At 41.7% G+C, this 14,555-nt stretch overlaps 1 protein-coding gene across 4 annotated transcripts in view; it reads right to left on the reverse strand.

Annotated features, from left to right (window-relative positions):
- SNX31 (sorting nexin 31) overlaps positions 1-2,697 on the reverse strand; it is a 73,581-nt gene extending 70,884 nt beyond the window's left edge. For 3 of the 4 annotated variants that reach the window (XM_066372482.1, XM_066372480.1, XM_066372478.1), the window contains exons 1-2: positions 2,348-2,502; positions 2,167-2,241 (exon numbers count right to left, since the gene is read on the reverse strand). In XM_066372482.1, coding sequence (XP_066228579.1) covers positions 2,167-2,241; positions 2,348-2,413 — 141 coding nt within the window. In that variant the 5' untranslated portion in view covers positions 2,414-2,502. Of the gene's footprint in view, positions 1-2,166; positions 2,242-2,347; positions 2,503-2,614 lie in introns of those variants that run through there. The other variant, XM_066372481.1, reaches the window with a different exon arrangement.
- Positions 2,698-14,555: the final 11,858 nt, after the last annotated feature.

The raw sequence follows: 14,555 nt of genomic DNA on the forward strand, positions 1-14,555 counted from the left end.
AGGCAAGGCCTGAGGCGGGCCTTGAGAAGGGACTGGTCCCTAACCAGGAGGCCAGAAGCAGGGGGAAGTGAGCCAGGCAGAGGCAATGAATGGGCCAGCCTGATATGAATAGAGGGTTTGAATGGGGATGAGGGGAGATCAGGTGAAAGAGGGGAAGGAGCCAGTCTAGGCCAGCACCAGGCAGGAAGGAGGGAGACTGAACCAGTACATATGATCTCACACAGCTCTCCTCTTCCACTGAAGATCCTTTGCAAGCGTCCATGGCTTGTCCCCATTGCCTGTCTGGCGCTGGCAGACATTAGCAAACAGGCAAGCATCCTTTCATAGAGTTCAGTATCACTTACACACCTGGTCTAACACTTGGTCTAAATGAGCCAGTTACATGTTTCCTTCACAGATTTCATTTGCAGGAGGGCGGTACAGGCCAGGGCAGAAGCATAAATTACATGGCTTTATCCATCTAAAGATACAGAAGAAGTCAGGCCAGGCAGTTCACATGGCAGAGAGCTGGGCAGCATTCCTCAGCAGAGGGGGCAAGCTGCCAGACCTCGAGGGCGCCTCACTGGGCACAGGGCTGTGATGTCTTAGAAGGGCACAGTCCACAGCTGAACTCTGGGAAACACAACCATCTCACCCCAGGCTCAGTCCTATTGCATTAGCAGTCACATAGCTTGGCTGAGAAGAGTAGGGTCCACCTCGCCTGAGCCAGGCACTTCTCCTCAGTCTCAGAGATATCCAATTAACAAAATAAAGACCCAATTAAATCCAAAAATCTCATGTGCTCAAGTCAGAGTCTTTACTTAGTTCAACAGAGTGAATAGCATCTAATCAGAACTTAGTAAATATTTAAGTACATGAATAAGTCAGTTAATTCTATAAGATAAAGTTTATACTATTGGGATGCAGAACTTCCCAGGAAAGCAACTGGAAATCCACTTATACTCACCAAACACGCACACACACACACACACACACACACACACACACACACACACACACGGATGGCGCCTTTATATTGTTTCTTCTTTTATAGTGCTTTGTATAAATCAGATTAAGAATTCAGGCCTGGCCTGGCCTGGCCTGACCGGGCGGTGGCGCAGTGGAGCGTCAGACTGGGATGTGGAGGATCCAGGTTTGAGACCCTGAGGTCGCCAGCTTGTGCGTGGGCTCATCTGGTTTGAGCAAAGCCCACCAGCTTGGACCCAAGGTCGCTGGCTCGAGCAAAGGGTTACTCGGTCTACAGAAGGCCCACGATCAAGGCACATATGAGAAAACAATCAATGAACACTAACTACTAGGGTATCGCAACGAAAAACTGATGATTGATGCTTGTCATCTCTCTCCGTTCCTGTCTGTCTGTCCCTATCTATCCCTCTCTCTGACTCTGTCTCTGTAAGAAAAAAAAATTAAAATAATAATAATAAAAGAAAAAGCTGTGTGTGCATGGGGTGGAGTGGAGTGGGGTGGTGGAGATGGTGAAGTTTATTTCTAAACTTTACTTCTTTGACTCATTTTGAAAACTTGCAACAGTTCCTTATTAGGACCAACACACGCGCGCTCGCTAATAAATCAGAACACCAGAGTGAGAAACTACGTGGGAAACCGCATCCAGTCTTGATATTATTGTCATCTGTTTCCTGAATTTTCAAACCTGCCACTACTTAAAGCCTGTGAATACAGTCGTTTGAAAACAAAAATAAAGACACACCTTTTTAAAGGGGATAAGCTTAAGAAACTGGGAGAAAGAAGATTAAATACCCATGTACAAGATCCTAAGACTATGACTTGGTCTAGACTCGGTTTGTTCATTCTGAATTGGGGACACGGTGCTGGGGAAAAGCTGGCACTGAAATGGAGCCCACCGTCCCTCTGCACCCTCCAGTTGAAGCTGTGGGGGTCACTGGGCTGAAAGGGGGTTTGTAAGATCTCCTGCACCCCCGCCCTCATCTCCTAGCTGTAGATAATTAGGAGCCTCAAAGTGTATATATTTTCTGTGCCAAATAATTCGCAATTGCTGCTTACCACGACGCTTTTTCGCAGATTAGGATCCTAAAGTCCTATAAAGACCGAATATCTTGCCAGAGTCACTCGCCCAGAGCCCACTGGGCGCGCTTTTCCTCACGTGCGTCAGGGGAACCGGCTGGTACCCGCCTCGCAGCTGCTCACCTGTTCGTTCCAGCGATGCAGCTGGCTGTAGCGCACCCTGCAGAAGAGGAACCCGTCCAGGTACACGGAGTACAGCTGTAAACACAGAGACGTCGGGTCCCGGGTTAGCCCAGAGGGCAGGTGAGGCCCCCTCCGGTCACCGCTTCCTTCCTGCCCAGTGGGAACCCAGAGCCTGGCGCACCGTGTAGCGGCCCCCCAGCGCGTCGGGCCGCTGCTGGGACACCGGGATACAGAAGTGCATTTTCATGGCTCGCGTGGCAGCGGAGGCACGGTAGGCGAGTCGCGGTTGGGGTTGCCGCGGGCAATCCGGATTTTCAGCACTGGCGCGGCTCGCGAGTCTCGGCCCCTAAACAGCCCAGGAGCCGGACATGCGGCTTTTGAGCCCGGGAGCGGTGGGCGCCGCCGGTTGGCCACGCCACCCGGGGCGGGGCCCTGCTCGGGGTTCTACCTCGCCCCTGGCATCTTCAGGTGAGGCCGGGACCCAGCGGCGCCTCCTCCTGGTCCACGCCCCGCTCCCGCTGAGCGATTGGGGTGTCCGGACCGCTGGAGTGTGGAGCATGTTTGTGGCCAGGGGCCTTACCCCACACCCCGCAAGCAGCCTGCGACAGAGGCAGGGCTCCCACGAGCCAGGCAGAACCTGGGACGAAATTTAGGATAGACTTTAGTAGAGAGACATCCTAGAGAGTGCCAGAGCCTTCCTCAGAGCAGGGGTTTCACCCTGGAGTATGGGGACTCCTTGAGGGGAAACTATGCAAGGGTAAGTGGGTGGGGAGATGAAATTCTTCTGGGGGTCCAGGGTTTTTATCAGATTTTCAGAGGGTTCCTTGAACACGTGCCAAACGAGTAATTCACTAACTACTTGCCATCCTGCCCTAAAATCTCAAGGTCGGGCTACTTACTGGAAGGTAGGAGGTCTGGGGTGCACAAAGAAAAACCGGCCTTTTCCCAAGTGTGCACTCCAGGGTCCCATTCTGATCGCTGTGGCTTGCATAATGTCCAGTGTCCCTTAGGATGGGTCTATCATTGAAGATAGAGACAGAGAGATCACATTGAGACCCACCCTCAAACTACAAACTTGTTGACATGTCTTTAAGTGTCTTGACATGTTGAAAAAAGTTTGTCTCCCATTACTTGCCAACACTGCCTGCAGTGAACTATGAACTTAAATTTTCAAAAAAATATATAAATCTAGTAATTACTTTATGATTATCACAATTTGTTAGGTTCAGTGTTTTGTGTTAACATTAGCTAAATGTAACACAAGGATTTTTAAAATCCGTGTATAAGTGGCCAGATGCAGTTCAAACCCACCTTTTTTCAAGGGTCAACTGTATTTTGGATGTGAGGTTGGGAATTCTAGTACTCAAAGGGCTAACTTAAATTATATCCTAAATTTCAACTGAGAGCTGGGGTGGTTTGGCACCTCTAATCCCACACTTGCTGTGCAAGAGTCAGCTGTATTTGTAACCCTGCTCTAGTATTTTAATTACTAAATATTTTTCCATTTATTTATTTATTTATTTGTTTTGTAATAGAGACAAAGAGATAGGGGGATAGATAGGGACAGACAGACAGGAAGGGAGAGAGATGAGAAGCATCAGTTGTTCATTGTAGCACCTTAGTTGTTCATTGATTGCTTTCTCATATGTGCCTTGACTGGAGCGCTACAGCAGAGCGAGTGACCCCCTGTTCAAGCCAGCCACCTTAGGCTCAAACCACCGACTTTGGGCTTTAAGCCAACTACCATGGGTTCATGTCTATGACCCCACGCTCAAGCCACCAACCATGCGCTCAAACTTGAGTGCTGGCGAGCCCGCACTCAAGCCAGCAACCTCGGGGTTTTGAACCTGGGTCCTCTGTGTCCCAGTCCAATGCTCTATCCACTGTGCCACTGCCTGGTTTGGCTATTTTTCCTTTTAAAAATACTTTTTTTCATTAATATACCAGAAATCTCATTAAATGGAAGTAGCTTGGGCCTCTCTTGATTCCCAAAAAGCCCTGGTTTTAATAGAAGCCAGAACAGACTAAGCATCTGAACTTCTTTCAACAGTCTCTTTTTTTTTAGTTGCTGTGGAAAGTAATCCATCTAATTCTCTTACTTTAGTTAAATCAGGACAGATTTCTCCCACCTTGCACTGGCCACTGGGGCAGGGGGGAGATAGAGCGAAACAGTAGTCACCATGTGTGTCTGTCGCGAGGCGGGCACTGGGCTGCCTCCATGCTTCTTCCTGTCCTTCTATCCTTCCATAACTCTTCCAGGCCAACATTAGAGCAACATCCAACAGTGACAGAACAGGACCAGAGAGGGGAATAACTTTTCCAAGGTCATATTTCTATAGGTCTGAGTAGTTTATTCCAGGAAATAACTGGAATCACTGAAAGTCCTTTACAATGCAGGTCATCACTGGGTGAAAGCTGAGCACCTGAAATGGAAATCTGAGACTAGGGAAGAAGAATCAACACTTGCTGAACACACATTATTCCCTGCATGCTTACTGTGTGCCAGGCTCTGGTATACATCATGCCAGCAAATTTCCTCAGTAACTGAGTGAGGAACCATTGACAGTTCTGGTTTTACAGAAAATGGATTGAGACTCAGAACCTTAAATTAGGGAGGTGGTATAATCCAATAATAGCTAAGAAAATGTTAACAGGAATTCATATTCCAGCTCAGTGGCATCTAGTTAAGATGCTTTGGGCAAGTTAGTGGACACTTAAACTGTCCTTTTTTATCCTCTATGAAATTGTGTTAATAACTAGACTCACTTCAAAGAGATGTTCAGTCTTTACTTCTTGGTTAAATTTATTTGTAGGTATACTATTTTTTTTATGTAATTGTAAGTAAAATTATCTTACTAATTTCTCTTTCTGATAGTTTGTTATTAACATATAGAAATCAACAGATTTTTGTATTTTGATTTTGTATCCTACAAGTTTACTGAATTTGTTTGTTCTAATAGCTTTTTGGTGGAGTCTTTAGGAACATGTCATTTGCAAATAGTGAGTTTTACTTCTTTCTTCCTGATTTAGATGCCTTCCCCCCCCCCCCCTGTCGAATTGCTCTAGCTAGGACTTTCAGTATGATGTTGAGTGAAAGTGGGGAGAGTGGGCATCCTTGTCTTATTCCTGGTCTTAGAGGGCAAATTTTCAGCTTTTCACCATTGAGTATAATGTTAGCCTTGGCTTTGTCACTTATGGGCTTTATTGTGTTGAGGTATGTTCCCTCTGTACCCACTCTTTTTTTTAATGTTATTGTATTGATTTTAGAGAGAGAGAGAGAGGTAGTGAGGGAGAGAAAGAGAGACAGGAACATCGATCTGCTCCTGTATGTGCCCTGATCGAGGATGGAATTGGCAACCTCTGTGCTTCAGGACAATGCTTTAACCAATTGAGCTATCCATCCAGGGCTATACCCATTTTGTTGACAGTCTTTTTTACAAATGGATGTTGAATTTTGTCAAGTGCTTTTTGTGCATCTGTTAAGATCATATGGTTTTTTATCTTTAAATTATTAATGTGGTACATCACATTGATTTTTGTGGATATTGAACCATCCTTGCATACTTGGAAAAAATCCCACTTGGTTATGGTGTATTATCCTTTCAATGTATTGTTGAATTTGGTATGCTAATATTCAATATTTTGTTGAGGATATTTGGGTCTATGTTCATCAGGGATATTGACCAGTAATTTTTTTTGTGAGATTCTTGTTTACTTTTATTGAGTAATGCTGGCCTCATAAAATATTTGGAAGTGTTTTCTCCTTTTTTATTTTTTGGAAGAGTTTGAGAGGGTTGTATTAATTCTTCTTTAAATGTTTGGTAGAATTTACCAGTGAAACTACTGGTCTTGGACTTTTGTTTGTTGGGAGATTTTCAATTACTGATTCAATATTCCCACTAGTAATATATATGTTCAGATTTTCTATTTTTTTATCATTGAGTCTCAGTTGTATGTTTCTATGAATTTGTTCATTTCTTCTAGTTTGTCCAATTTCTTAGTGTATAATTGTTCATAGTAGCCTCTTATAATTCTTTTTTTTTTTTTTTTTTTTTTTTTTTGCATTTTTCCAAAGCTGGAAACAGGGAGGCAGTCAGACAGACTCCCGCATGCGCCCGACCAGGATCCACCCGGCATGCCCACCAGGGGGTGATGCTCTGCCCATCTGGGGCATTGCTCTGTTGCATCCAGAGCCACTCTAGTGCCTGAGGCAGAGGCCACAGAGCCATCCTCAGCACCCGGGCCAACTTTGCTCCAATGGAGCCTTGGCTGCAGGAGGGGAAGAGAGAGACAGAGAGGAAGGAGGGGGAAGGGGTGGAAAAGCAGATGGGCACTTCTCCTGTGTGCCCTGGCCGGGAATCAAACCCGGGACTCCTGCACGCCAGGCCGACACTCTATCACTGAGCCAACCGGCCAGGGCATCTTATAATTCTTTATATTTCTATAGTATCACTTTTAATGTCTCCTCTTTCATATCTGATTTTATTTATTTGAGTCTTCCTTCTCTTTTTTCTGGTGAATCTAGCTACAGATTTGTCAAATTTGTTTATCTTTTTCAAGAATCATCTCTTGGGAGATGACATCAGAGTAATGGCGGGGTAGGAAGCGATACCGATAAATCTCCCCCAAAACTCAACAAGATCTTCAACCAGAAACAGAAAAACCTATCCTTGGAGCCTCCAGATGTTTCGCAATACACCCAAAGGTATGATCGAGCGAAAAATTGGCTAAATATATAACCAAACCCCGAAGGAAATAGGGAGTAAGAAATGCTCCGCCTTCCTCACTAACCTAAACAGGGCGGTTTTCACTGGAAACTGAGAATATAGAAACTAAGGCAGGCAAAGGGGGTGAATAGATCCAGGCCGCGGCACAAACGGCCGAACCAGGCTGTGGCACGGAGATCCAAGCCGAGGAAAAACTGTTCCTGTGACAACCCGGGCAATACAGCTAACACTCGCGCCAAACCCAGACAAAGAAAGACAAGTGGGGCAGCCATTTTACCTGATCTCCTGGTTGGTGCGCGCAGATAGTGGGTGAGAGATTCCTTCCAAAGCCCCAGGAGGGTGTGCCTGTGTTACTCCACAGAGAGGCAGAGTCAGAGGCCTTTGTGTGGGCTGAAAGCCCCCGGGCCGCCCCAGCACCCTGGGAGAGCTGCACACGGGCAGGGAGCAAGAGCTAATTCCAACACTGGAACTTTTCAGTGCGGGCGGGAGGTTTCACTCAGAGGGCAAGACTCCAGCCTCACATCCTGGTCTGTGCGCACGGAGAGTGGGCAGGAAACTCCTCCCAGCACCTCGGGAGTGGGAGCCCGTGTTGTCCCACGGAGGGGCAGAGTCGGGGGCCTTTGTGTGGGCTGAGAGCAGAGTCTCAGGCCGCCCCAGCGCCTTAAAAAAGCCGCACATGGGGACGGAGCGAGAGCCAATTCCAACGCTGGAACTTTTCAGTGTGGGCGGGGGGTTTCACTCAGAGGGCGAGAATTCCGGTCTAACATCCTGGTCTGCCCGCGCAGATAGTGAACGAGAGTTTCCTCCAAGCGCCCCGGGAGTGGGTGCCCGCCCGTTGTACCGGACAGAGTGGCAGAGCCAGAGGTCTTTGAGTGGGCGGAAGCCCCGGCTGATTATGCTAGCGGCTCTGACTGACTGAGCCTTACCCAGAGCCCTGTGCTGAGTGGGAATAGAGTGGGGAGTTTCCAGCTCTTTGAGCCTCTTACTATCCAGGCAGAGGCAGCAGCAACCCCATAGCTGGATTCTCAGGCTACTAATTGAGGAAGGAAAGACTAGGAGAGAGGCTCCAGGAACACGGACTCTCTCACTGTCGGAGCCTATAAATGCTAATGAGCCTCGACTGCCAACGAGACTGAAGCACAATACATGACATCGCCATAGAGACTTATCAACTGCAAACCTCTACCTGAGCATGCCAAAGGGGCAGAACCCGGGGTGCAGAGTCACCGACCAGGAAGAGGGAGAGAAAAGAAAAAGCAAGAAGATAACCTCTCAAAATCAAGAATAATCTGCAGACTTTATAACCTATCCCATTTTACTATATTTGTTTGTTTGTTTCTCTTATCTTCATCCTTGATTTTTTTTTTCCCTCCTCCAATTTGGTCATTTAACTCTCTACTGGTCTTACTCTCTCCTCTGCTTGAACTACACTACCCATAAGTGTCACATCTCCCATTATATTTTCTTTCCTCTTCCTTTCTCTCTATGAGGGTTGCACTCCAAAACCCTTAACTCTCTCTCTCTCTCTCTCTCTCTCTCTCCTCTTTTTTCTTTTTTCTTCTTTTAGTGGTTCCCTCTTTTTTCTCTCTCTCTCTCTTTCTTTTCTCCCTCTATATTAGTTTCTTCCTTTCTCCTTTATGTCTCCTCTCATTCAAATCTCAATAACGAACAAATTATTTTATCTGGGACTCAAACTTATGTTTGTGGCATTTTGGGGGGTTTTTACTTCACCTTTTTAACTCACTAGCAGAGCTCCCATCCCTGGCTCTCCATTTTATCAAGCTCTTGTTCCACTAAATACAATAGTAATTTTTTAATTTGTCCCCCCATTTTCCTGTTTCCCTCTTACTCCTCTCATCATAACTCTTAGTCAACCAACACCTAAATGCAAATCATTTTATTCTTGATCCAAATTTTTTCATTATTTGCTTTTTGTGGGTCCATATCCCCCACCTTTTTTATTTTTTATTTTATTATTTTATTATTTTTTTTCTTGCCCCTTTATTACTTTTCCCCAATTCAGGCCCTCCATTACAGGCATTGTTTGTTCTATTAAATACAATATACTTCACAGTTCACCACAAGATTTTCTCAAGAAAGAGGGGAGAGGAGAGGAAAGGAAAAAAGGAGGGGGGGGAATAATTTCCTTTTTTTAATTTTTATTTTATTTTATTTTTCTTTATTTCATTATTAATTTAAAAAAACACAACTTTTTTCGATTTTTTATTTTTTTAACTTTTTATTTATTAAATCTCATTAATACTATCAACAAAACCACCCTCAGATGCCATTAAGGAAGAGAAAATCGAATATCATGGATACAAAAGAAAGAGAAGTAACACAGATAGATGAGGAAAAATCTATGGAGAAAAAATTTAGTATATTGGAAACCTTGGAGTTAAATGACAGAGAATTCAAGATAGAAATCCTAAAAATACTCAGAGATATACAAGAAAACACAGAAAGGCAATTTAGGGAGCTCAGAAAACAACTCAATGAACACAAGGAATATATGTCCAAGGAAACTGAAACTATAAAAACAAATCAAACAGAGATGAAAAACTCAATTCACGAGCTGAAAAACGAGGTAACAAGCTTGGCTAATAGAACAGGCCAGATAGAAGAGAGGATTAGTAAAATAGACAAGCAACTTGAGGCACAACAGAGAGAAGAAAGAGACTCAAAATTTTAAAAAAATGAGATAGCCCTACAAGAATTATCTGACTCCATCAGAAAGAATAACATAAGAATAATAGGTATATCAGAGGGAGAAGAGAGAGAAAATGGAATGGAGAACATACTCAAACAAATAATAGATGAGAACTTCCCAAGCCTGTGGAAATAACTAAAGCCTCAAATTCATAAAGCAAACAGAACTCTGAGTTTTCTTAACACCAACAAACCTACTCCAAGGCACATCATAATGAAATTGGCACAAACCAACGGCAAAGAAAGAATTCTCAAGGCAGCCAGGGAAAAGAAGAATACAACATATAAAGGAAGGCCCATTAGATTATCATCAGATTTCTCAGCAGAAACTCTACAAGCTAGAAGAAAGTGGACCCCAATATTTAAAGTCCTGAAAGAGAGGAACTTTCAGCCACGAATACTATACCCATCAAAGCTATCCTTCAAATACGAAGGAGAAATAAAAACATTCACAGATATAGAAAAGATGAGGGAATTTATCATCAGAAAACCCCCACTCCAGGAATTACTAAAGGGGGTTCTCCAATCAGATACAAAGAACAAAAAAAAATAAAGCCACAAGTAAAAGCTCCAAGAAGAACACAATAAAACCAAATTTAAACTGTGGCAACAACAAAAAGAAAGGGGGGAGAGGATGGAGATTAACAGTAGCAAAGGACCATGGAGTGCAAAAGTACTCACAAAATAGTGCGCTACAATGAACAGGGTAGGAACCCTTTTCATAACTTAAAGGTAACCACCATTGAAAAAACCACCACAGAAGCACATGAGATAAAAAAGATAGCAACAGTGGAAAGATGTATGGAATACAACCAAATAAAAACAAAAGATAGAAAAATGAAAGAGAAGGATCAAACAAGACACAAAACTAACAGAAAGCAATCTATGAAATGGCAATAGGGAACTTACAAGTGTCAATACTTACACTAAATGTAAACGGATTAAACTCACCAATAAAAAGACACAGAGTAGCAGAATGGATTAAAAAAGAAAATCCAACTGTATGCTGCCTACAGGAAACTCATCTAAGTAACAAGGATAAAAACAAATTCAAAGTGAAAGGCTGGAAAACAATACTCCAAGCAAATAACATCCAAAAAAAAGCAGGTGTAGCAATATTCATATCTGATAATGCTGACTACAAGACAACAAAAGTACTCAGAGACAAAAATGGCTAAGGGGACACTGAATCAAGAAGACATAACAATTCTTAATATATATGCACCAAACCAAGGAGCACCAAAATATATAAGACAGCTACTTATTGACCTTAAAACAAAAACTGACAAAAATACAATCATACTTAGAGACCTCAATACACCACTGACGGCTCTAGATCAGTCATCCAAACAGAGAATCAACAAAGATATAGTGGCTTTAAACAAAACACTAGAGCACCTGGATATGATAGACATCTACAGGACATTTCATCCCAAAGTGACTGAGTATACATTTTTCTCCAGTGTACATGGATCATTCTCAAGAATTGACCATATGTTGGGCCACAAAAACAACATCAGCAAATTCAGAAAAATTGAAGTTGTACCAAGCATATTTTCTGATCATAAAGCCTTGAAACTAGAATTCAACTGCAAAAAGGAGGAAAAAAATCCCACAAAAATGTGGAAACTAAACAACATACTTTTAAAAAATGGATGGGTCAAAGAAGAAATAAGTGCAGAGATCAAAAGATACATACAAACTAATGAAAATGACAATACGACATATCAGAATCTATGGGATGCAGCAAAAGCAGTGATAAGAGGGAAGTTCATATCACTTCAGGCATATATGAACAAACAAAAGAGAGCCCAAGTGAACCACTTAACTTCACACCTTAAGGAACTAGAAAAAGAAGAACAAAGACAACCCAAAACCAGCCGAAGAAAGGAGATAATAAAAATCAGAGCAGAAATAAATGAAATAGAGAACAGTAAAACTATAGAAAAAATTAATAGAACAAAGAGCTGGTTCTTTGAAAAGATCAACAAAATTGACAAACCCTTGGCAAGACTTACCAAGGAAAAAAGAGAAAGAACTCATATAAACAAAATCCAAAATGAAAGAGGAGAAATCACCACGGACACCGTAGATATACAAAGAATTATTGTAGAATACTACAAAAAACTTTATGCCACTAAATTCAACAATCTAGAAGAAATGGATAAATTCCTAGAACAATACAACCTTCCTAGACTGAGTCAAGAAGAAGCAGAAAGCCTAAACAGACCTATCAGTAGAGAAGAAATAGAAAAAAACATTAAAAACCTCCCCAAAAATAAAAGTCCAGGCCCAGACGGCTATACCAGCGAATTTTATCAAACATTCAAAGAAGACTTGGTTCCTATTCTACTCAAAGTCTTCCAAACAATTGAAGAAGAAGCAATACTTCCAAACACATTTTATGAGGCCAACATAACTCTCATACCAAAACCAGGCAAGGATGGCACAAAAAAAGGGAACTACAGACCAATATCTCTAATGAATACAGATGCTAAAAGACTAAACAAAATACTAGCAAATCGAATACAACAACATATTAAAAAAATAATACATCATGATCAAGTGGGATTCATCCCAGAATCTCAAGGATGGTTCAACATACGTAAAACGGTTAACTTAATACACCATATCAACAAAACAAAGAACAAAAACCACATGATCTTATCAATAGACGCAGAAAAGGCTTTCGATAAAATACAACACAATTTTATGTTTAAGACTCTCAACAAAATGGGTATAGAAGGAAAATACCTCAACATGATAAAGGCCATATATGATAAACCATCAGCTAACATCATATTAAATGGCACTAAATTGAAGGCTTTCCCCCTTAAATCAGGAACAAGACAGGGTTGTCCACTCTCTCCACTCTTATTTAATGTGGTACTAGAGGTTCTAGCCAGAGCAGTCAGACAAGACAAAGAAATAAAAGGCATCCATATCGGAAAAGAAGAAGTAAAGGTATCACTTTTTGCAGATGATATGATCCTATACATCGAAAACCCCAAAGAATCCACAAAAAGACTACTAGAAACAATAAGCCAATACAGTAAGGTCGCAGGATACAAAATTAACATACAGAAGTCAGTAGCCTTTCTATATGCCAACAATGAAACAACTGAGAACGAACTCAAAAGAATAATCCCCTTCACAATTGCAACAAAAGAAATAAAATACTTAGGAATAAACATAACAAAGAATGTAAAGGACTTATATAATGAAAACTATAAACCATTGTTAAGAGAAATCGAGAAAGATATAATAGGATGGAAGAATATTCCTTGTTCTTGGTTAGGAAGAATAAATATAATCAAGATGGCTATATTACCCAAAGCAATATACAACTTTAATGCAATTCTCATCAAAATTCCAATGACATTTTTTAAAGAAATAGAGCAAAAAATCATCAGATTTATGTGGAACTATAAAAAACCCCGAATAGCCAAAGCAATCCTAAAGAAAAAGAATGAAGCTGGGGGCGTTACAATACCTGACTTCAAACTTTATTATAGGGCCACGACAATCAAAACAGCATGGTATTGGCAGAAAAATAGACACTCAGACCAATGGAACAGAATAGAAAGTCCAGAAATAAAACCACATATATATAGTCAAATAATTTTTGATAAAGGGGCCAAGTACATACAATGGAGAAAAGAAAGCCTCTTCAATAAATGGTGCTGGGAAAACTGGAAAGCCACATGCAAAAGAATGAAACTGGACTACAGTTTGTCCCCCTGTACTAAAATTAACTCAAAATGGATCAAAGATCTAAACATAAGACCTGAAACAATAAAGTACATAGAAGAAAACATAGGTACTAAACTCATGGACCTGGGTTTTAAAGAGCATTTTATGAATTTGACTCCAATGGCTAGAGAAGTGAAGGCAAAAATTAATGAATGGGCCTACATCAGACTAAGAAGTTTTTGCTCAGCAAGAGAAACTGACAACAAAATAAACAGAAAGCCAACTAAATGGGAAATGATATTTTCAAACAACAGCTCAGATAAGGGCCTAATATCCAAAATAGACAAAGAACTCATAAAACTCAACAACAAACAAACAAACAATCCAATAAAAAAATGGGAAGAGGACATGAACAGACACTTCTCCCAGGAGGAAGTACAAATGGCCAACAGATATATGAAAAGATGCTCATCTTCTTTAGCTATTAGAGAAATGCAAATCAAAACTGCAATGAGATACCACCTCACACCTGTTAGATTAGCTATTATTAACAAGACAGGTAATAGCAAATGTTGGAGAGGCTGTGGAGAAAAAGGAACCCTCATACACTGTTGGTGGGAATGTAAAGTAGTACAACCATTATGGAAGAAAGTATGGTGGTTCCTCAAAAAACTGAAAATAGAACTACCTTATGACCCAGCAATCCCTCTACTGGGTATATACCCCAAAAACTCAGAAACATTGATACGTAGAGACACATGCAGCCCCATGTTCATTGCAGCATTGTTCACAGTGGCCAGGACATGGAAACAACCAAAAAGCCCGTCAACAGATGACTGGATAAAGAAGATGTGGCACATATACACTATGGAATACTACTCAGCCATAAGAAATGATGACATTGGATCATTTACAGCAAAATGGTGGGATCTTGATAACATTATACGAAGTGAAATAAGTAAATCAGAAAAAACCAGGAACTGCATTATTCCATACGTAGGTGGGACATAAAAGTTAAACTAAGAGACATTGATAAGAGTGTGGTGGTTATGGGGGGAGGGGGGAAAGGGAAAGGGGGAGGGGGAGGGGCACAAAGAAAACTAGATAGAAGGTAACAGAGGACAATCTGACTTTGGGTGATGGGTATGCAACATAATTGAACGACAAGATAACCTGGACTTGTTGATCTTTGAATATATGTAACCTGATTTATTGATGTCACCCCATTAAAAAAATAAAATTATAATAAAAAAAAAAAGA

The sequence above is a fragment of the Saccopteryx leptura genome, chromosome 3 (genome assembly GCF_036850995.1).
Source record: "Saccopteryx leptura isolate mSacLep1 chromosome 3, mSacLep1_pri_phased_curated, whole genome shotgun sequence".
Classification (NCBI taxonomy): Eukaryota; Metazoa; Chordata; class Mammalia; order Chiroptera; family Emballonuridae; genus Saccopteryx; species Saccopteryx leptura.